This window comes from Indicator indicator, chromosome 1, assembly GCF_027791375.1.
Source record: "Indicator indicator isolate 239-I01 chromosome 1, UM_Iind_1.1, whole genome shotgun sequence".
Lineage (NCBI taxonomy): Eukaryota > Metazoa > Chordata > Aves > Piciformes > Indicatoridae > Indicator > Indicator indicator.
Genome location: NC_072010.1, coordinates 117065878 through 117087298, shown reverse-complemented (window position 1 = coordinate 117087298; position 21421 = coordinate 117065878). Strand labels below are relative to the sequence as shown.

General features: G+C 43.3%; 2 protein-coding genes across 2 annotated transcripts in view; both read left to right on the top strand.

Annotated features, from left to right (window-relative positions):
* C2CD2 (C2 calcium dependent domain containing 2) overlaps positions 1–9838 on the top strand; it is a 44998-nt gene extending 35160 nt beyond the window's left edge. Inside the window, exons 13-14 of the mRNA XM_054400755.1 lie at positions 1550–1859; positions 7163–9838. Of these exons, the coding sequence (XP_054256730.1) occupies positions 1550–1859; positions 7163–7389 (537 nt within the window). The 3' untranslated portion in view covers positions 7390–9838. The remainder of the gene's footprint in view (positions 1–1549; positions 1860–7162) is intronic.
* A 10550-nt stretch (positions 9839–20388) lies between these two features.
* Positions 20389–21421, top strand: part of PRDM15 (PR/SET domain 15) — a 30920-nt gene continuing 29887 nt past the window's right edge. The window contains exon 1 of the mRNA XM_054380907.1: positions 20389–20425. Within this exon, the coding sequence (XP_054236882.1) occupies positions 20389–20425 (37 nt within the window). The remainder of the gene's footprint in view (positions 20426–21421) is intronic.

The window sequence follows — 21421 nt, the reverse complement described above, 5'->3', positions numbered from 1 at the left end:
ATCAGGGGGGGATGCTTTCTTTAACCCTGCTGTTCTGGTTAATGTACCTGTAGAAGCCTTTTTTGGTTTTCTTTACATCCCTTGCCAAGTTCAGTTCCAGCTGTGCCTTGGCCTTCCTGAGCTTGTCCCTACACAACCAGGCAACATCCCTATACTCTTCCCAGGGTGCCTGTCCCTTCTTCCATTTCCTCTGTAGTCCCAACTTGCCCTTTAGTTTGACCAGCAGGCCACGGCCCAGCCACGGTGGTCTCTTGCCTTCCTTGCCCTATTTCTTACATGTGGGGATTGAGATCTCTTGTGCTCTATAGAAAGCATCCCTAATGATCTGCCAGCTCTGTTCTGCTCCCTTATCTCTGAGGGCCTTTTCCCACAGGGTCCTATTTACTAACTCCTTGAAGAGCTGGAAGTTTGTTTTCCTAAAATTTAGAGTCCTAACTATGCTTTTCATGGGCTTCATGCCCCTTAGGACAGTGAGCTGTACTAGCACATGATCGCTGTAGTCCAGGCTGTCTTTGACTTTGACATCCCTGATGACTTCACTTGCATTTGTGACCATCCAAGAATGCATCACCTTGTGTAGGGCTGTTAATTTCTTGTCTTAAGAAGTTGTCATCTAGGCACTCTAGGAGTCTCCTGGATTGCCTACAGTTTGCTGTGCTACTTGTCCAACAGATGTCTGGAAGGTTAAAATCCCCCTGGAAGGATGAGAGTCTGTGATCACGATGTCTCCTCAAGCCAGATTGAGAAAGCTTCATCAGTAGGCTCTGCTTAATGGGGTGGCCTGTAGTAGACTCCTACCGCAAGGCTCCCCTTGTTGTCCTGATCCCAAATACCTACCCACAAGCTTTTGACCTGCTCACGGCTATTCTTTAGTGACAACTCTTCATACTCTATCCACTTCTTTACACAGAGGGCAACACCTCCACCCCTTCTTCCTCTTCTGTCCCTTCTGAACAGCTTGTAGCCATCGATAGCCACACTCCAGTCATAGGATTCATCCCACCAAGTTTCCATAATTGCCACTATATCGTAGCTTTCCGGTATCAGGACAGCTTCCAACTCCTCCTGTTTGTTGCCCACACTGCGTGCATTGGTGTAGAGACACTTCAGCTGGGCTGCAGGCCCTGTCACCTTCTTAAAGGTAGTGGGAGGTAGTGGGACTGGATGAATTTGTGTTTAACTGAAAGAGATGCCAAGAAGTCCTTCTACAAGATGAAATATTTAAGTGTTTGTTTTCTTCAAAAGACCAAAGTCTATGCATGCTAATGCTTCATTACGGTGGTACGTGTAGGAAGGAGTCCTGCTATTAGCAGTAGAGCCACAGATAGGTGGGAGGCATGTACTGAATTTATTCCTTTTTTCCAGTCATTTGGTGTTAACAACATTATTAGAACTTGGCTGTATGCTCCTCTCCTTTAGTGGAGATAAGGAAGCCTCACAGAGATACAAGTAAAAGTGTAAAGAAAAAAAAAGAGCTTTGTGCGTGGAAGCTGTTTTTTTGTTCCAACAGAGCAACTTGTCAGTGTTCTCTCTTATTGTCCCTGGGCAGACCTCTTTATCTCAGGACACTGAAGCTGCTCTGATGATGGACTATGCTGCAGCCATGGACAACTCCTGCAAAGTAGATCCACCAACCATGGAGAAATCTGTTGCAAAAGTAACCTCTGATGAAGAGCTATCATTAGGTACTTCAGAAATAGTACCTGATAGTGACCCACAGCAAACTGCCCATAAGGCCTGGAATTTGGAGAATGGCAGCCAACAGTGGGATACCAACACGCTCTTAGACCAGACCTGTGATGAAATATCTTGCAGCTCATTAAGTGTTTCAGAAACTGGGAGCATGAAAAAATCTAAAGGTATGTGATCCTTCCCTCCACTTCAGGGAATAATTGCTTTCTCTACAGAATCGGCACTTTCAGGCAACACCATAGTGATTTGTCCTTTCTTACTAATTTTTGTCCTTAAACTCCTCATCAGTGTGGTGTTGGCTGAAGCTGTCTTACTAGCAGCCATAAAGAGTGCATTCCTCTAGCCCTCTGAGCCAGGCTGGGCTCACTTACACTCATCTCCATCAGAAAACAGAAGGGGTCACCCTTAGAAGTTGCAGGGCAGCTCACTAAGCCCACCTCTGTTATCTAGCCATATTGTCAGTTTCTCAATGGAAACTCTGTTCTTGTAAACAAGGACTGCTGCTGTATTAGCAGCCCCATTACTAACCTGAAAGTGGCAAGTTTCCAGGGTTCCTTTCTGATGCATTTTTTCACGTTTCTGAGCACAAGAATCACCTGCCCTCACTAAGGCCTGTATTCAGGTGGCACCACAGCTAAGCCAGAAGTATACTCCCTTTTAACTGCCTTGTGAAACAGTTTCACTATACATATTTTGCTACATAAAATAAAATAGAATTTAATAAGTAAATAAGAGGTCAGATCATTTTGCTGATGTAGTTACAGATCTGAATAGCTGCAGTTTGAAAATATTTTAGGCTTCTTATGTGTTTCCTTTTTAAATCCATTAACCTCTCAGCTTGTAGCACTGGCTAAGTGGTCAACACAGGGGCTGTTAGGAAGTCTGACCCAAGAGCCAGTGCAGTGGACTGTGCCCTGAACAGGTCTCATAGTCTCAAGGCACACCAGTCTCAAGGGCTGCATGTTGAAGTTGCAAAAATTACTGTTTCTCACCCATATCCATCCCTCTTTCGCTTTATTTTGTATTCTTTCCATACTCAGAGATACTGTAGGCTGCTTTACTACAAAACCTCAGGATATCATTAGATTGTTGTATTACAGCCCCCCCATAAGGTTTACATTGGACCTCTTTGCCAAGAATCTTCCTTAGAGCATCCTTAGGCCAGAGAAGGTTTTCTGGCCTTCTCACAGCTGTATTGCTCCAGCTGACGGATCAGGATGGCACAGCACAATCAATTTGAGATAAATGGTCAGGCGTTGGAAAGTTCCATGTGTATTTCACGTGGGGGTAAGGTAATAGTTTCGCAGAGATTTTTCTCATTTTGAGCCTGGAAAAGTTTAGGAAGCTGAATGAGATTTTGGAAAACCTGTGGACTCTTCTTTAACATGTTATTATAAAACAGGCAAGTGAAAGTTTGTATGTAAGCTGTTGTCCAGTTTTGCTTTTCATTGTGCAGGAGGTTGCAAAGAGTATGTTGCTTCTAAAGATCATGTTACGTGATGTAGTATAGGACTGCTAAAAACCACAAAGTGTCACAAGCCCTCAAGAGAGTTGTGTCATCTTGAAAACAGTGTTTTAAAAAGTGTCCCAAATCCCTTTCCTGATGCACAGATCTCTTCGTAGAACTCTTGATTTCTCTGCTTTGTCACAGCTGAGTAGCTTTTATGGAACAACATAGGAAAACATTTCAAACCCCCTGCCTTCAGTTATCTTTGAATACTTCAAGGTTTCTGTTTTGTTACATGCTTTCATTTTTAAAAACTCATAAAACCAAACACAACAACAAAAAACCCAAACAAAACCCAAATAGAGCAAACAAAACTCGTTTGATTTTAAAAATCTGTGTATGTATGAATTTCTTAAAGTTAGCACTGTCTGTTTCTTCCTTTTTTTAATTACTCTTGCTTATTTTTATATTTGTGGGTTTTTTTTACTTTTCTGACTTCCTTTTTCTTACCTATTCCTTTTTATAAACTTAAGAGGACTACTATGCCAACCAGAATTAATTACTTACACAGTAAGTTATTTTTGTCTTTTGTTTTGTTTTTTTAGGAAAATGCAGCTTTACAATGATATACTTATTGTAAAAACTGAAGCAAAACATAGTTTGGCACCTGTTTGTTTTTGTTTTTTGGTTTTTTTTCCCCACATCCATTTCTTTCCTCCCTCCAAAACTATCTTCCCATGCTGAAGTATCTTAGCAGACTAGTCTGCTGTAACAAATTCTGGTGGTTGTATTGTCCAGGTGGATCATGCAGAATGGACAGCCAGGAAGGCTTGGAGGGGTGTTTTACATTCCTAGTCTCTCTCCATCATGCCCATTCCTGTAGTATCTGGCTATCAATCAAAATCTGCTCATGCAAACCATGTGTGATCCCATAACTCTATATGCATATACAGAGTGCTTATTTTGAAACCTGCTGCTTACCATTTTCTAGGTCTCTTTTCTGGCCAGAATTACAGAGCTACCAGGACTTCAGCAGGTATTCACAAAACCACCTGGATAAAAACTGTTTTGGAAGTTGGGAAGGAATGGAAAAAAGCAATCTCCGTAAATATCCCTGTGAATGTGGAAGGAAATCTTCCCTCGGTAACAAAAATGAGATTCGGAAGAGATCCTAGGCCTAAAAGCATTTTCAGAACACCCTTAACTAGTGCAGAGGAGCCTAGGAAGACCAGACAGTGTGCATCGCACTCTTGACATGCTCTCTGCTTATCTCCTGGTGTTAGAGACAGAGTTGGCATACGGATCTTGTTGAACTCAAGTAAGCATGCAAATAGCACGAGCATCATCAAGCTTGTGATTTGCCTTACCCTGCCTTCTTAGCAGGGGTGCATGCCTCCACAACAGCTGGAGTCACTGTCAGGCAGCACGTACCAGACTGACTTGTGGCAAGCTTCCAGGTAGTAGTGACCTCAGTATCTCTGAAAACACAGGAAGCTTTCATGTCAGGACACTGCTGCTTGTGCTGAATCTGCTGCTGTCAGGCACTGACTGCAGTTTTTCAACTACAGCAAGCTGTCCTGGGACATCAGAATGCTGCATGATTTTTGTAGCATTCTTGGTTCAATTATATCTCTTAATATGAGAAATCAGTCTGAATGGATGGGACTAAATATCTGCTTATGGGTAAACCCTTCTGTCCTACTCCTTCTGCTGGCACAGCTTCAGCTGCAGCTGCCAAGACTGCTGGACAGAACAGCTGACTGCTCAAACAAAAGCTACACAACAGCAAGGCCTCATCAATCCTCCCCAGCCTTTGCATATTAACAACTGTCAGTTTCATGGGGTTGAACACTGCTTCTTTTATGCTGTTGACAACAGCTTGAAGTGGTACTGCCTTGCCAAAAAAAAAAAGATCAACCAGAGGGTGATGGGAGAGCAGTCAAGATTCAAATCCCTGAGTTCCAATTGCTTTCTGCTGCCTTCTGCTTCCATCCCATCATGACCTGTGAGAAGAGTTTCAACAGCAGCAAGAAAAAAACAGCACTTCTCCCAGGTGTTGAGTGCTTAGTCCTTAAAATTCAAAGTAATAAACCCAAGCACATGTTGTAACTACTGTGGTCTGAACAAAGAAGCATCTGGCTGGGTGCTGCAGAGCTGTCATGAAATACCTATTCTGCAGCTGCTGCTGTGCAAAATGACATGCAGCCTGTGTCAGTTCCTTGAAGGACAAACATGTAATTCTAGTTATCACACGGCATTGCATGAAAGAATTGGTCTCTGTTGCTTTTTTGTATCCATTTTCAATGGGAGGAAAAGCAGAATCAAGACCCTCTGGTGACTGGAATTAATAGCTGAACAGAGAAAGAATCATGAAATCTGATAGTGCGGCAGGAACAAGGTGTGGAAGCTTTGCCAGGGAGATGACTGTCCTTGTGTACTAGTCTGACTGCCAGAAGGCTCCCATGTTGGCTTGCTACCTGGGTCCTCCTTCATTCAAATTGGCTCATGTCACTTGGACAACACTACCCAATTTTGCACAAAGCTGTTGCTGTTTTAACATGGGGCTGAGGTACTGACACCAGGCTGGTAGCTGCTGGTACCTTGGAGCACTATCCCTGCCAGCAGCAGCCAAGCTGCCTTACACATGGAAAGGGAAGGTGGAATTTGGCAGAACAGACCTGCAAAAAGCTTACAAACTGGTTACTGATGTTGGCGACTTGAATCTTGAGTCTCTGGTGAGATGACAGCTGCAATTGCCTTGGCTGCATAATAGATTTGATATGGGAACAAGGGAGAGAATACAACTAAGTAAAGCAACTTAATTTAACGCAGGGTTTTTAGTAAGTTTCTGAACCTGTTGAAAAATAGATGTAACATTTTTATTTGCTTGAAGTGAACTGCTATTCCTAACAGCCTTTTAAAATAGCAAATGCTTCATGAGTTTTAGTCTAGGTGGTGCTACCAAATTCATATAGAACACACACTGCAGCTTGTGTGGACTTACTGCACACAGGTTGACTGCCAGGTGCTGCTCTCTGGCAGCAACAGTGTCCTTCACCTCAAATTAAAATGCCACCTTCATGTTGTGCGGCATGGGATAATCTCCTCTTAACAGCTCCTTTGATCTCTGAAACAATAAGGAGTAACATTGCTTCCTCTATTTCATTCTTTTTATAAATTACTTTACTTGTATTGTGAAGATTGGATATGCCTGTTTGACATGTGAGAACCCAGTGTACAACCCACACCAAACGCTCTGCACGTGTGCGTTTGATCACTATCACATCTTTCAGAAGAGCATTTGAAACTAATAAAGTGTAAGGAAGGAGATTTCCACAAGATGTATGGATTGGCTTTAGAAGCTGAAATCAGATTCATATTTGATTGCTCATAGGTGTATTTCACAGTAGTTTTCCTTCCTTTTCAACAGCATTATTTCTGAAAGAACTGAAGGAAAAATTCCTTTTTTTGCTTTAGTGCTCCTCTAGCAATATATGTGAGCTCTTGTTTCTTGAACATTTCCTCTAACTGTACAAGTGTGTATATGCATATTATGTAGAACTGCCACAGCGTGTCACGATTCAATTTGCATGATAGCTGCATGGAATTAGGAGAAGTGGAGAAATACATACTTCCATGGCATCTGAATTTCTCACTGGTGTGCACATGGGAGAGAGACAAATCAACAGTTGGGCGAGGGGGGATTCAGTAGCACATAGTGTGTGATATGTGCCTCTGGCTGAAAGCACGACAATCGCTCATGTTTGCACTTATTCCAAGGTGGAACTCATACTGTTATGGCCTCTAGCTTACAAACCATCAACATTCTTGCTTTAGATTCACCACTCTCTTTAGCGTTCTAACATTGCTGGAACAGTTACCAGGAGGGTGATGCTTAAACTGGAAATGTTAAGACCAAGGCTTTCTTCAGTGGTGCTGCAGTTACAGCGAAAGCTGAGCTCCAGGAGGGAAAGCCACCTGTTCTGCTAAAGTGTCCTGCACCTCTGCTTTTTGCTTCTGCAGGTGGGATTTTGAGAAAAAGCGCGAAGCTCTTTTTCCGCCGGCGGCATCATCAGAAAGACCCAGGCATGAGTCAGTCCCACAACGATCTTGTCTACTTGCAGCAGCCACTGTCAGAAGAAACACGCAAGAAGGGAGGCACGCTCTCACGTATTCTGAGCAGGAAGCTCCTTTCCAAACACAAAAGCAAGAGCAAACTGAATGGTGCTTCGACAGAGCCCTACCTATAATACAGAACGCTCTCTGATGGGACACTTGCACATCAGTTGACCATTTGTTTACAGAGCAGTAGTAGAGAATGCAGATATGGCTGATGACGTGCATAAAATGATATTCACTTAATACAGTGGTCCAGGAATAAACAGAAAGCTTAGGGTTTCTTGTTTATTTTTCCAGAACGCCTTTTCTCTCTGATTATAAAGTTGCTCCTCCAAATACAAGCAATGCTACTTGTATCATGACAGCTTTTGAAGGATCATGTGGTGTATTGTAGAAGATGAGAGAGGATGGGGAATGGTGCAGGTGGGAGGACCTGCATATAGGCACCTGGTTTACATTAAAGGGGAGCTAAGAGCTGAAAGATCATACTTGCTATATGACTGAACCACTATAAGGAGAGAAGATACCACTGTGCTTCCTTACTGCAGGCTGGAATAGTAGCAACACAAACTCTCGACTTGTTTTTCTAAAGAGGCTGAAAGGGAAAAGAGGCCCAGATCCAGTTTGTATTGTAATTTGGAAACGGGTAAGTCTTCAGAAGGAGAACTAAAATGCTGATTAAGATAGCCTAATGTAATAACTGTAGCCTGCTGAAATAACTGCTCAATCCATGTAGGTGGAGAGATGCCTTTCATATTAGCCATAAATCAATAAATTATGCAAATGTGTGTACTAGCATATTGTTTAATGTTCTGTGCATAAGTTATGCTTAAAGAGACATAACATTTTTTGAAGTTCATCTGTGTCTACTTGCAAACAAAACATTTATAAATTCTTACATGTAGATTTTCTTCCCTGTGTAAAAAGCTGTGTTGCTAATGCAAAAACCCTTCTTAGGGGCTCTAATTTCTTTTCCCAAGTACTTGTTAGACAAGTATATCATCCATCATATCAAATGCGAGTCTAGGAGCAATAAGCGATGAATAGACCATATTTAATCCTATAATGCTTTTCATTAGCTTGTTTTACTTGCCAAACACTTACTGAGATCTTACAAAAGACAGTCGTGAAAAAAATACTTTTTTAAAAATAATACCAATTTCCTTAGTTGTCTTTCAGTTTCTAGGTCTACCAATGTCGTCATATGGTGAGTGTTTGGGTAAGCTTTTTAAACTTTTTCCCTCATTAAATATTGCATCTGGTCCCTTTAAATTAAAAGGAAAAAAATGATGGAAGTAGTAAAGGCATAATTTTTGGTTTGGCTATTAAGAAGTGTAAAATGTCAATCAGTATTTCACAGGTACCATACTTTGTGCATACCTGTACTTTTCCACCATCTGCATTCCTACAGAGAACAAAGAACCAAGCCTGTTCTCTTTAGCCAAGAAAAACATCCATTCCCTCTAAATTACTGATGTGAATGGGTGATAGATTTGTGCCTGCTTTGCCAACAGTGATTTCCCACCCCATTCCTCCCCTTAGTACACACAACACTTTGGCAGATACTTGGGCTTTCAGCTTAAACCATCCTTCAAAAACAAAAAGTCACTGAAAAACAGAAACACAAAACTTCTGATGGACTCTAGATTCTCCTTGGTAAATATTTTTACAAGGAGTATAAACGTAGAGGGGGTATGGTTTCTGTCAAAATCTTTTAACTGAGCCTACTGTTTAAAAACACTGTTTATGTGTAACCTTCTGAAACCACTGTGGTAGTACAACAGTCCAGACTATCAAACAGTTGTATGTTTAAGCATGCTGCTTATTATAAACCATTTGAAGGCATTTTAATATTCTGCATTTTGAGAACTGATTACAAATGAGTCTTACAGAGCTGTAACATGCTTAGAAATCCCAGTTCAGTAATACAGATTTGTTCAGCTTGGATGTACTTTGAACACTTTCATTTATTATTTGTTTAATACAAAGTTGAAGTGAAGTTTCCCCGTTTATTCTAGAGTAGTTTATGGTATGAGCATTTAAAAAAAATGATGCTATGTTCTCTCAACATAAATTTTTTCCCTTGGCTCTACTAGGAGCTCTTTGCATGGCAGGGCAAGGTGAGGGATCAAATCCCTGCCATGCTTTAAATGCTCAGCCTTGTTTGCTAAATAAAAAAAAAAATGACAATGGATCATTAAATTCAAGAAATTAACATGAGACTGAGCTCCCTGGGTAGCACCCCCTTACACTGAAAGCTAAGTACTGTGGGATTGGGGAATGTAGTAAGGGAAGCATGTAACACTACTTGAAGTTTGCTTAAATTACTGAACTGGGATTTTAATTTATAGAACCTTTGTTGTGTACTGTAGAAGGGAGTGGAAATAACACTGAATAACTTGCAGAATACAGGAGTAGAGTTTGCTTGTAACTTACCTTCAGATACACACTGAAGAACTGGTGTTTTGGTTCTCCTTTCTTAAGTTCTTGGTGATGGCCTAAATGTGTGTCTTGGTGATGGGAACAAAGGACATACTGTACTGCAAACTATGTGAAAGTTTGAGCTGGCACCTGTTGAGAGAGAATGAATTCTTAAGATGAGGAAAGTAAGGCATTTGGGGTATAAAGGGAATCTTATTTTCTAATTGCCTTCACTCCTCAGGAAAATAATCATTGTTTGATTTGATGTTTGACTTCTGTATCAGGCTAGTCTGTGGCTCACTGCTTTCTACTCTGTTGTAAAAACAAGCTAAGATACTAAACACAAAGGGCCAGTTAAGTTGCTCAGTCATGACAGCCCCAAAGGCCTGCAGTACTGAATGCAAGTCTCCCTTTCCAAAGTGATTAGGTTGTCATTTAAGATCAGGAGATCTGTGTATGTACGTTTTTTGTGTCCTGGTATTTAGGTCAGCATGAGCTGGGTTCTGGCTGCCAATGGGAGCTATGCTACAGGTTGGTGTTGGAAGGACTGGATTTGTAAACTGGTGTAGCTAACACTGTGATGTATCCTGTCAGATGCTGGATAATATTTCCTGTGTGATTGAGTGAAGGATGCCAGAGGGAACCACATTGCTCTTTTATGTTTTACGTATTCTAGTAGCTCTACATTTGAACACTAGAACAAATCTCTGTGTGATACTACAGTGAAAATTTACTGCTTTCTGCCTTCTAATTTAATTACTTCAGAACAATAGCTTGGAAACAACCTGTGAAATCTTTCTTCATTTTTGCCCCTTTTCTTACAGTTCTATGTTTCTGGATGTTCTGTACAGCAGCGAAGGCCTGGTATTTATTTTATCAGGACTAAGAGATGAAGGCTTACTCTTCCTTTCTAGGAAAATTTTCTGCCTATTGTTGAGCCTTCTTGATCTTGTTTGTGGTTTGCTTTGCTTTGTGGTATTTTAGCTTTTCATTTGCCTTAACGGATACAACGTGCATCCTTATCTAATCAAGATTTGTCTTGGCTTTAGTGTGAATTTTGTCCAAGGATATAGTATAAGAACTTTATTTCTCATTCTAGATTGGAGCAATAAAGCTACCTAGTATCTCAAGTATGAATACAAGCAGGGTAACTTTCTTAAAGTGACAGATCACTTTAAAGGTTACTTTAAAGAGGAGGGGGTCCTTTATCCCTGAATCACTGGTATTTCATATCTGATTCATCCCTGGAGGAAATTGCAGTCATTTCACTTTTAAATGTATCTGAATGGCATGAAAGAGAAGGAATGTCACTGTGGAAAGATGTTCATATTCATTTAAAAAGCAGAATACCTTTGGCAAACTTCACCTTAATGGACTGGTTATAAACTGTGCAGGCGTATACTGGGCTTTATTCTTACGGTCTCTGTTAGATTTTCTTTTTCCCCTGCTCGCTCTTTGTGAGAGATTGAGACCTCAGGTCATACAGACCTGTGGTTACTGTCTTGCTCTTGAGAGAGGACTCAGCTTGTAGTGCTGCTGTTTTTGAGGTACTCAAAATATTGCCATTGCCTGGCAATGATGCCAGTTTTGAGGATCAGTGAAATTTTACACTGTTTCCTGCCACTGCATTTTCCCACTGGTTCTAGGTGATTTTCAAATGAAAGCTCTCTGTTCTTGTGTTTCTTGTAAAGTTTTGGTGTTCTTGGTATGCAAATTATCATAGGAAAAAAGTCAGCTACATAAATGCCACCAAATGTATATGGGAAAGCAAAATAAGACTCTTGCTCTTGTTTCAACATCTTTTTCAGCTCTGGTAGTTCAAGGTGTCACAAGGAACAAGAGCTCTGTACAAGGTGGGAGCCACACAGCTTTTTCAGTTTAATTTGTTCCAGTTTTTGAATTACAGATCTGAATTTTGAGGTAAGTGCTTATCCTGGTACAGAATTAAGTATACCATGGCTCCAGGCTAAAACATTCCCAGTGTGGGCAGGATCAGCTGACCTCATGCTTTGACCTCCATAGGACCTAATTGGATTTTTTCATGTATTTAAAGTCAGCATAGGCTTCTGTACATTGCTAAGCTACAGCCTTGGTGACAAACAACTCAAGTCTTAATTATAACAAGGGTGATTAAGTTAAGGGTGAATAATATAATTTCACTCAGGATATCTAAACTGTTACTATGCAAGATGCTGGCATGGTGTGAAAATAGCTGGGAAGGATGACACTGAGGTCTTTCCAGTACTTTAAGTCTGTATTTCCCAATAATGTATTATGCTATGATATTCCAGGTGAGGTAAAATATTTTTTTTCTAGCATTCAACTATAATAGTCACTTTTTCTGTGTGGGGTTTTATTTCTTTTTTTTTTATCGTGTGTACACTAAATTAAGTTGGTGCAGTTAAGAAATCTATGATGTACAGATTTATTATATCACTAGAACACCTGAGAAAAGGATTTTTTAAAGAAATAACTACTGCTGTACAAACAATAAAAAGCCAATTGTCTCTATGTAGCGTGCTGTCCTATATACCTAGTCAGCCAAGTGTAACATAGGGTTTTCTACTTTCCTTCACTAATGTGACCTGTTACTTACACATTTCATTTAGCTGTTCATTCAGAAGCAGTTTTCCACCTAGGCTGTGCTGACACTGCACACTGCAGGTTGTTTCTGATAACCCCAGCCATATCAGGCAGCCCTTTGTTTCTTCCGAACACCTGAAACATAGACTGGGTGGGAATCCAGTGGAAGAAGGATTGTGGAACTCATTGTGGTTACTCATTTTTTCACTCAGTTATGTTGTATTATCCTAAACCCATTTGTAATTTTGGGGGAAAGGAGGGAGGAGCGTTAGGGCCTAGATCCTATGTAAATGACACCAGTACTAAAATGAGCACAGCCTGGGTATGAGGTTCTGTTGTGACCAATGAGAAAGTTACATTCTAAAATAGTGTTGCCATAAAGCCCTAATAGATGGAGGGGAAAAAAGGCAAAAATAAAAAAGCCCAACATCCACCAAAAAAAAAAGGCATTCATATGAAAATAGTCATGATAGTGTTTTTTTTCCCTTCCCAGTGTGTGTGCTGTACCTTCTTTGGCAAGGAAGTTGTATGTTACTTAACTAGGAGTTACTGTCCACACTTCTGTGCCTATTTCATATTCTTACAGCTGAAATTTCCTAATAGTGTCCCAACAAACCTTCTTACTTTTCTGCTCTAATCTTGGGTGAGTTTTTTAGCTTGTGTGATGCCATTTGCGTACACTAACAAAAGTGACAAGATTCAATCACAGCAGGAGCAGGAAGGGTTGTAGCACTACGACTGCTGCTGTAATTTCTCATCCAGTTCATCATTCTTAAACAATGATCCTTAAACAAAGGATCTTTGATTACTTTTTTTCCCCCCATCTCTCTGCCAAAGCAAGTGTGGTATAAGATGCAAGTTCCCGGTCTGATGTGACCAAAAAAATTGAGAAGTTGGAGCTGCATTATCCAGACTCACATGCATTGTAAATTCAGACTGCTTCATCTAGGAAATGTGCAGGTAACTATTCTGAATTAGTTGATACCTCTTCTGACAGAGTGAATGTATTGTAGGATAACCACCTTCGTACACGGGGTGCTAAAGAAACCTAGGGGGAGGCCCAAGCCAGCATTGTGAATCTGAATATGCACTGAGATGTACAGGGAAAATAAGTAAAAGCAGACTATACAATACTAAAGGCAAATTTGTTTTGGTCTTCAAAAAAACATGCAGCTAGATTCTTGAATAATTGCCTGTAATACTCCTGTGCTCAATAAAAACTTCCGGTGCGTCATTTTAAAAGAATAAACGCTTCCCTCTCCTTAACAGTGTTTTGCCAAGAAGCAACATTGTCAAAATTCAAATGCTGCATTGTTTCAGTTTGCCCAAGCACTTAGCCAAAAGAGAGTCACAATACTCTCCACACCTTCTTCTTAAACTAGCTACTTGTGCAGGAGGACATGTGGGATAGGTAAGGTGAAATATGAGAAAGAACCTGGCCCTAGTCAACTGTTAAAGACACAGCCATGAGAAGAACACACTCCCTGGAGAGGACAGAGCTGATGCCTGCTTTGCGTCGTCTTAGAATCTTAAGGAGTGCTCTTACTGTGAAGAGTGGCCAGCCACACGACAGCAGCAGGGGTACAAAGCCATTGTGTAAGGTTTTGGGGGGACTCCATTGTAGGTGACACGTCTTACCAGAGGAAAAAGTTGGGGCATCTCACTTGAATACAAGTAGCCTAAGCTCTTTTTGACCCTAGCCTCTTCCTCTGAATAGGTGTTCTCAGCTGCCCAGTGCACATTTCAATTGAGAAAGGGGTGAGCATGACAGTAACCTGTACTGGGTGTTTAAAAACCCTTGAGCTGAGGGCCATGAGTCCATGTCCCTTGTTTTCCTAGGCACCAGGTCTTAACAGTAGCCCATTATATAAAAAAAAAAAAGGGGGGGATTGCTGAGTGCTGCTGAGTAGTATGTGTGGCTTTGCTCTCTGTTATGCAGAACAGCAGGGCCAGGCCCTGATAACATACTGGTAATACAGGGCTGATGAGATTTAGGAGGGCTGGAACTTGTTAGCCTCAATGGGGCTTAAGTACAGAGAAGGCAGACTATCAGGTACTTGTTCAGGGCTTAACTGGGGAAAAGTCATAGGGCCTACAGCCTGCTTCCTGCCTGATGTGGCATTTCTGTGAACCCTTAATGCCTTCTGACAGACTGCTTTTGTGATATCAGTACAAGAAAGACATAGATCTGCTGGAGCAAGTCCAGAGGAAGGCCACAAAAACAATCAGAGGACTGAAGCACCCCTCTTGTGAAGAAGGCTGAGAGAGTTGGGGTTGTTCAGCCTGAGGAAAAGGCTCCAGGAAGATCTTACTGTGGCGTTTGAGTACTTAAAGGAAGCCTATACGAAAGGTCAGGACTATCTTTTTAACAGGGCTTGTTATGACAGAACCAGGGGTAATGGCTTTAAACTGAAATATGGTAGATTTAGATTAGATATAAGGAAGGTATTTTTTACAATGATGGTGGTGAAGCACTTAGACGGGTTGGCCAGAGAGCTGGACCCATCCCTGGAAACATTCAAATTCACGTTGGATAGGGCTCTGAGCAATCTAATAGAAGATGCCCCTGCTGACTGCGGGGGAGGTGGACTAGATGACTTTTAAAGGAGACTTACAACACGAAAATCCTATGATTCTATGACTCCCTCGTCGCGGGTAACACTGCCCAAGAAGTGAAAAGGAAAACCCAGCCTGTGCAAGCTGGATGCTAAGTTCAGCGGCAGCCACCCCTTTCCTCCAGCCCAGCCTAACGCCGAGAGTTGTTGAGGAGGGCAATACGGAGGAGCCGGCCTGGAGCGGGCGGCTGCCCCTCACACAGATGTTCTACATTCCCGGGAACGGGCCGGCCTGGGGGGTTCCCGGCGATGCGGAGCTAAAGGTCTGTCCGTTCCTCGCCGCGCAGTCTGCTGCCCCAGCAGGGGCGAGGCAGGGAGATGAGGGGGCCGGGAGAGAGACGGCGGCGCTGCCGCCGCCCACCGCTCTCCCTCGGCCGCTCCTCACCCTCCACCGCTCCCCATTAACGGCGGCGGCTCGCACCGGGGCACGAGCCACACGACCCTCCCGTCCGCGGGCGGACTACACTTCCCGCCGTGCTTTGCGGCCGGCCGCGCCGGCTTCCGGTGGCGCGTGGTTTCCGGAGCGGATCGGAACCCGGAGTCCGGATCCGATCCGGGTCTGGCCATTCCCCAGGCAGGTAACGCCGGTTCCCCGCGCTCCCGCTCGCTGCCCCCTGCCCCTGGCCCACGCGCGAGACCCTCCACGCGGGACCCCTGTCCCGCCGCCTCATGCCCGTCCTGCACGGCCTGGTGCGCTGCGCCTCATCTCGCCTCCCCGCCGCTCCCCAGGGCGCGCAGGGCCGAGGCGGGGGTGGTGGCGAAGGCTCCCGAGGCGGCGGCGGCTGAATCCGTGCTGCCGCCTCCTCCTCCTCCGCCGCCACCTCCTCTTCCATGCCGCCTGTTCTTTGTTACAGCGGCCGCGCCGCCGCGCGCGGAGGGAGGGCAGTAGGGAGGGGGGCGAGGCGGGTCCGAGGCAAAACCCGGCGGAGCCGCTCCCGGATCCCGGGTTGGGCCTCGCCGCCCGCCGGGCTCCGGGCGGCTGCGGCGTGGTTCCGCCGCTCTGCGCCGAGTGTGCCTGCGGCGCTCGCGTGGCCCCGCCGAGGCCTCACCCCCCGCGCTCCGCTCGCGCTCACACACGCAGTCTGCGGCGTCGGGAGGCCCTGGGCTCGCCGCTGGGCTGCGCCGGGCGCTGGCACCGCCGGAGCCGCGTGCCAAGCGGGCTGGGGCAAGCGGCGGGCGGAGGCCGCGGGACGAGCCGCCGGGGCTTTGGAACGGCGGCGGGGACGGGGGCGTTGTCCCCACAAGCAGGGCTCGGCTGGTAAACCCATTGGTCCGGGGAGGATGCGGCCCTGTGTGGGAAACAGCCTTGTTGGGGCTGGTGCCGCCGTCAGCAGCGTTTACTTGAAGCTGCGAGAGCAATGGTCGAGGACGGATTCGCCTGGAGGGTGGCGGGCCGCTGTCAGGTGTGAGGGCGTGATCCGAAGAGAAGAGGATGGGAGGAGGGAGCAGGTCTTGTGACCCCGTAGGGGAACCGGTCATTAAGGCCGACCCGCGTCTGGCGGCGCTGCCTGTCCCCCGCCCTGGTTTTCTAGGTGGTTGTCTTCTGGAAGAAGGCGCGATGTGTTCGTTACAAGACAAAAGGAAGAAAATCTCAGTCTACAGTGCTTGATACACACAGATCTTCTGCATTGCACTTGTTTTCTGCCCATGTTCATTAAACTTTGCGAGTACTTTATTGACCCTAGCAGAATCAACATAATCATGGGAAATTGACGTGGGCAGGTGACATAAACTCCACACCTACTCTGTTATTACTCTCTGCTCCCTCTAACTGGCATAGAAATTTTCTCCCCTCTCCCTTCTGAACAAGTACTGATAGAATGGTTGTAATTTTTTAGAAATATAAGGCCTCACTGTAGTTTGCCAGATATTCTCTTAGGTGGTTTCCAATTCATTTGAGCAGCAGTGTGAACAAACAGGGCTGCATCGTGAAAGAAAAACGTGTGTTTTGAAGTGTATTCTATTTGCACACATGTATTTCCAATGCCTATCTGCTTGTATTTTCAATTTACACTAGTAGAATCCCATTCTAGAACTTTAATGGAAAATTGGAGAAAAAAGAAAGGGATACTTTAATTTTACATTTGGTCATTAAATTCAAATATAGCTTTTTATGGATTTGGCCTATTTTTTAAAATTCTTGCCTCTATTTTTTAAGCTATTTGCAAGAACAGAATTGCTCACCACAGGAGCCTGATTTCTTCAGCAGTTTTTAAGGGGAAAATACGCTTGTATGCCAGGTCTTGGATTTTTTGGGTAGCTTATGGCTGAACTGATTCCCTCATGCTAATGCTGTATGTCATACAACACAAGCAGATACCTTTGATGCTGCAGCCATTCAGTGTCTTCATTTAGGTTCCCCTGAGTTTCAGAAGTGTTTGGGGGCCCCTGTTACAGCTTGAGTTTGTATGCATAGTTGTGTGCTCTACTGTCAGGCACAAAGTCATTAATTTAGTTCTACAAACAGGAATTACTAATTTTCTGCTCTTTCACCACCATCAGAATTAGGCCTTTTAACTGTAGACTGTTTTCTTTTGCGTGACTTTTAACCTTCATTACTTAACAATTGCTCTCTGGTTTATATAAATAAAATATCTGGAATTCCCAGAGGCTTTGATTATCTCTGCAATAGGATGAGTGACTTAATGGAATGTTTTTCTGATACAAATGCTTGAAAAGCAAAAAAAATCAGACATGTCCCAGAGCAACAGTGGATGAGGATATAAAGCTCTTAAGGCTGTCTTCAGTGTCATTGTAGGAGGCTTGCATGTCACTTTGTGACTCCATTTACCAGCTGAAGCAGGTGGCATGATGTCACTTATTTCAGAAAGTCTTGGGAAACAACAATTAAGATTAGAGAGGAATTTTGAAACCTATGGGTAAGAACTAGTATGTGTCATGATTGTTAAACTCATTTTGGGGCAGTTCTTCCTTTCTTACTCTTCCTTTGAAGTAGGAAAGGGAGAACAAAAGACCACACAGGAATTTCTGACAAGGTGCAGATATTAATGCATGGTAGCCCTCTTTTTGCCCTGCATGTTGATGTGTAAGTTTAGTTTTGTTGATAAATAATGTGTTACCCGGTCCTGTTTGTTCCAGAGCAGGTCATATGCTTGAGCATAGGAAAGATGGGTAGTGAATCAGAAATTTTGCAATGTGGCAAATGAAAGTGCTTACTTAAAAAATGAAAATTGCACTAATGCCGATGGTAACTGAGGTGTAGTGTTCTTATCAACTACGTGAGGTCTGTTTGAGGGATGTCTGTACTTTCTGCCCATCACCTTGAACAGTATTTATGCTACTATGATTTCCTCACCCCTTTGTTGCTATTTTCATCTGATGGTCCCTAGAAAAAGCCTGACATTGCTGCTTCAATAATGCTGCATGTCATCAGTCTGTGGTTTGTGCAGAATGTCACACAGGAAGGTCCTGGAAGATGAATCAAGCAGGTCACACCATCATATTGCTGGTCTTGCTCTATGTACTGTGTCCCCTGTGTATCTGAACTGTTGACCAAGAGGAATATTAGTTAATTCTGCCATATTTAGGATTGAACTATCGAAAAATAACACCTCTTGAAATAGTGAAGAGCATCCACAAAACATCTTGGTTAAAAAACAAACTATTTCTCACGTCAGCCTATAATCTACTTTCTGTGGTTTGTTTTGTGCTGGGTGTCCCTAAATAGCTGGGTTTATGATTAAAATAACTCTGGCTTTCCCTAAATACCTATTGCATTGTTTATAGTGCTTTCAGAAAGAGAGATTTTGGGAAATTCCATGAATTGCTGCTCCTGCTCAGCATTGGCCTTTTGTAGTTTAAGTGTTTATGAGTTTAATCCCCAAAAGCCCTAGCCAAGACAGGCCTAGCTTGTGCCACAGATGGGCAGTGCTCACCCTTTATTAGGGATGTAAGGGGAGTTGGGAAGGGCAGTGCTTGGAATGAGCCATGGGAGAATGCCAAGGTGCTCAGACCTAGTGACCAAAATCCTTAGGCTGTTGCCCAGATAACTGAGCAGCAGGATCCCTCCTGCCATGACCCAAGAGCCATGGTGACCAAGTGTCCCTTTGTATTCCTGTCAGTTGATGTGCTGGCTCTCCACACAGTGCATTGTGTGGTGATGGACTTGTTCTTTGCTACCTGGGAGTAACCTACAGAGAGATGAAGGCTGCTGCTGGTGGAGGCTTGAGGTGGAGCAGAGCATGAGTGCAGCTGGCAGCTTCATATCTCCCTGACGTGCAGGTGCCATCGTGGCGTTAGCAGCACACTTGATGCAAGTATGGAGTCCTTCCTGAAACCATGAAAGTGGTTGTGTGGGCCAGGGACTTCACTAGAGTGAGAAGTTGGCTGAGCCAGTACCTGTGCAGAAGCAGCTGCTGCTCCAAGCTCCAGCCTGAGACCCATTTCCATGGCTCAGCCAGGCAGAGCAAATGAAGCATTAGTGTTCAAAAGTAAACTTGTAATGGGGAGTCCTGCTCCTATGCTGATCCTGAGTAGTGGTTGTGCTTATGCATGTGCTTGGCTTGGGTTTTGTTGTAGTAGCAAATGCTTCACTTCTTTACTTTTTTTGCTGGTGTTTTTTTTTTTGTTTGCTTGGGGATTTTTTGTTTGCTTTGGTTTTGGGGTTTGTGGTGGTTTTGTGTGTGTGGGTTTTTTTGTGATTTTTTTTGTTTGTTTGTTTTTCCACAAGGCTCTGCCAGTTTGGTGTGTCTGGTCACATTTCCTCTCCTCCTATCATCCTCCCTTTCACAAGTTCAGTCTCTTACTCCTTCCTCTTCTTGACTTATCTGCTTGCTGTTTTTGCAGCCTCATTCTCTTTTAATCTTTGTTCATGATCTTTGTGTTGCTTTGCCTCACTCTGGGGCATTGGGAAAAGGGAAAACTTCCTTCTAGATCATGCTTGTGTTATGATCTTAGCCATACATAATCAGGCTATTTGGCAGCTGTAATAAATTATTGTCTAGACATTGCTGAGGAGCAGTAGTGTTAATGCCAGTTTCTAATGCATACTGCCAAACCTGATTTATAGAAGCGAATATAGATTATTCTTCCTTTATGGGTGAAAGAAAATTGGTAAGTTACCATTTCATGGAAGGTCAGTGACAAGGGATGGGATTTCTTTTCCCAGGTTTTCTAATGCTTATTACCACAGTATACCTTTGCTTTTGGTACAAGTTTGTGGTCATATTTGCAGTTTTTAGGGTCTTAAGATTATTGGTTTTAGTAAATAATTTATTAAATCTACCTTTCAGAGATAATTTTTTAAGCTACTGTTCAGTGTGCTGAACCAGATAGGTCTTGTTTCTGCACTGGTTGTTGCTGGCCTGGATTAGTCCTCTGGCTTTGATTTCTTTAACTTTCCATTGACAGTGCTGCCCAGGCAGTAATGTGTTTGAGTCTGCTGTGGATCAGTCAGCATCCTTACTCCCTACAAGAATGTTTCAATGATAACGGACAGTAAAAATCATTCAGAACTAACTTTATCATTTGTATTTTGGCAGGTTTAAAAAAATGTCTGAAGATGGCAGTGATGAGCTTATATTTATTTGTAAGTATTAGAAATGAAAATTATCTAAATGTCATTATGTGACTTGGCTACTCAGAATGCTTGAAATTAGAGTAAAAGTTTTTATTTGGAAACCTATTTCTGTAAAGGAAGCTCAAACATCTTATGGAGGCATAGAGAGAAGGTTATTAAGCATACACATTCTCCTGGTTTACACAAAGAGACCTCTGATTGTGAGTTAGCAGAACAGCTTTTCATGGTTGAGGTGAGACTGAAGGCTCAACACTAGTCTAAGCCCTCCATTTATACAGCCAGTTTTAGCAACCAGGGGTGTCTGTGGGGAACTCTGACTTCTAGCCTGAGTTGAAGACCTACACCTCTACAGGAGGAGGATGTGGGCTCATTGTTCTCTCTGGGCAAGCCCAGTTTGAGATGCAGCAGCTTCCCTGACAGGTCTCACTCATAGCATTCACTGGGTTTTCTTGTGCCCCTTTGTCAAGGGTTGGGGCTGGGCTGGCCACTAATGGCTGACAGATGCTATTAAACACCTCTCCATTCCCAAAGAGGAAAAGAAAGAGAATAAGGGAGAGAGACTTATGAATTGAAAAAGAAAGCTAAAACTGCTTTAATGAAAATAATGACAATAAAATTAAATACATATACACAAAACCAAAATTGAACCCAACCCTGCTGATGTCAATTAGTCACCATCACCACTGATGCAGATGGCAGATGTTCCAGACTGGACTCAGTGGCAGACAGAAGCTGGATTCTGGAACATATGGATGGGAATTGAAGGCAGAACAGACAGAGTCTGCCTTGGATGTTGACAATTGAAAGAGACATCTTGACCCTTGTGATCCTTCAGCTTTATTTTGAATATATGGAATGGAATAGCGTGTTGGTCAGCTCAGGGCCACCTGAACTGTTCAATTCTTTCTGCAGGTGTGGCCTTTTACTCTGCACCCCCAATGTAGCATGCAAGATTTAGCAGTGACTTTGGCCTGCAACCAACCCTTGGTACTAACTGGAAACATC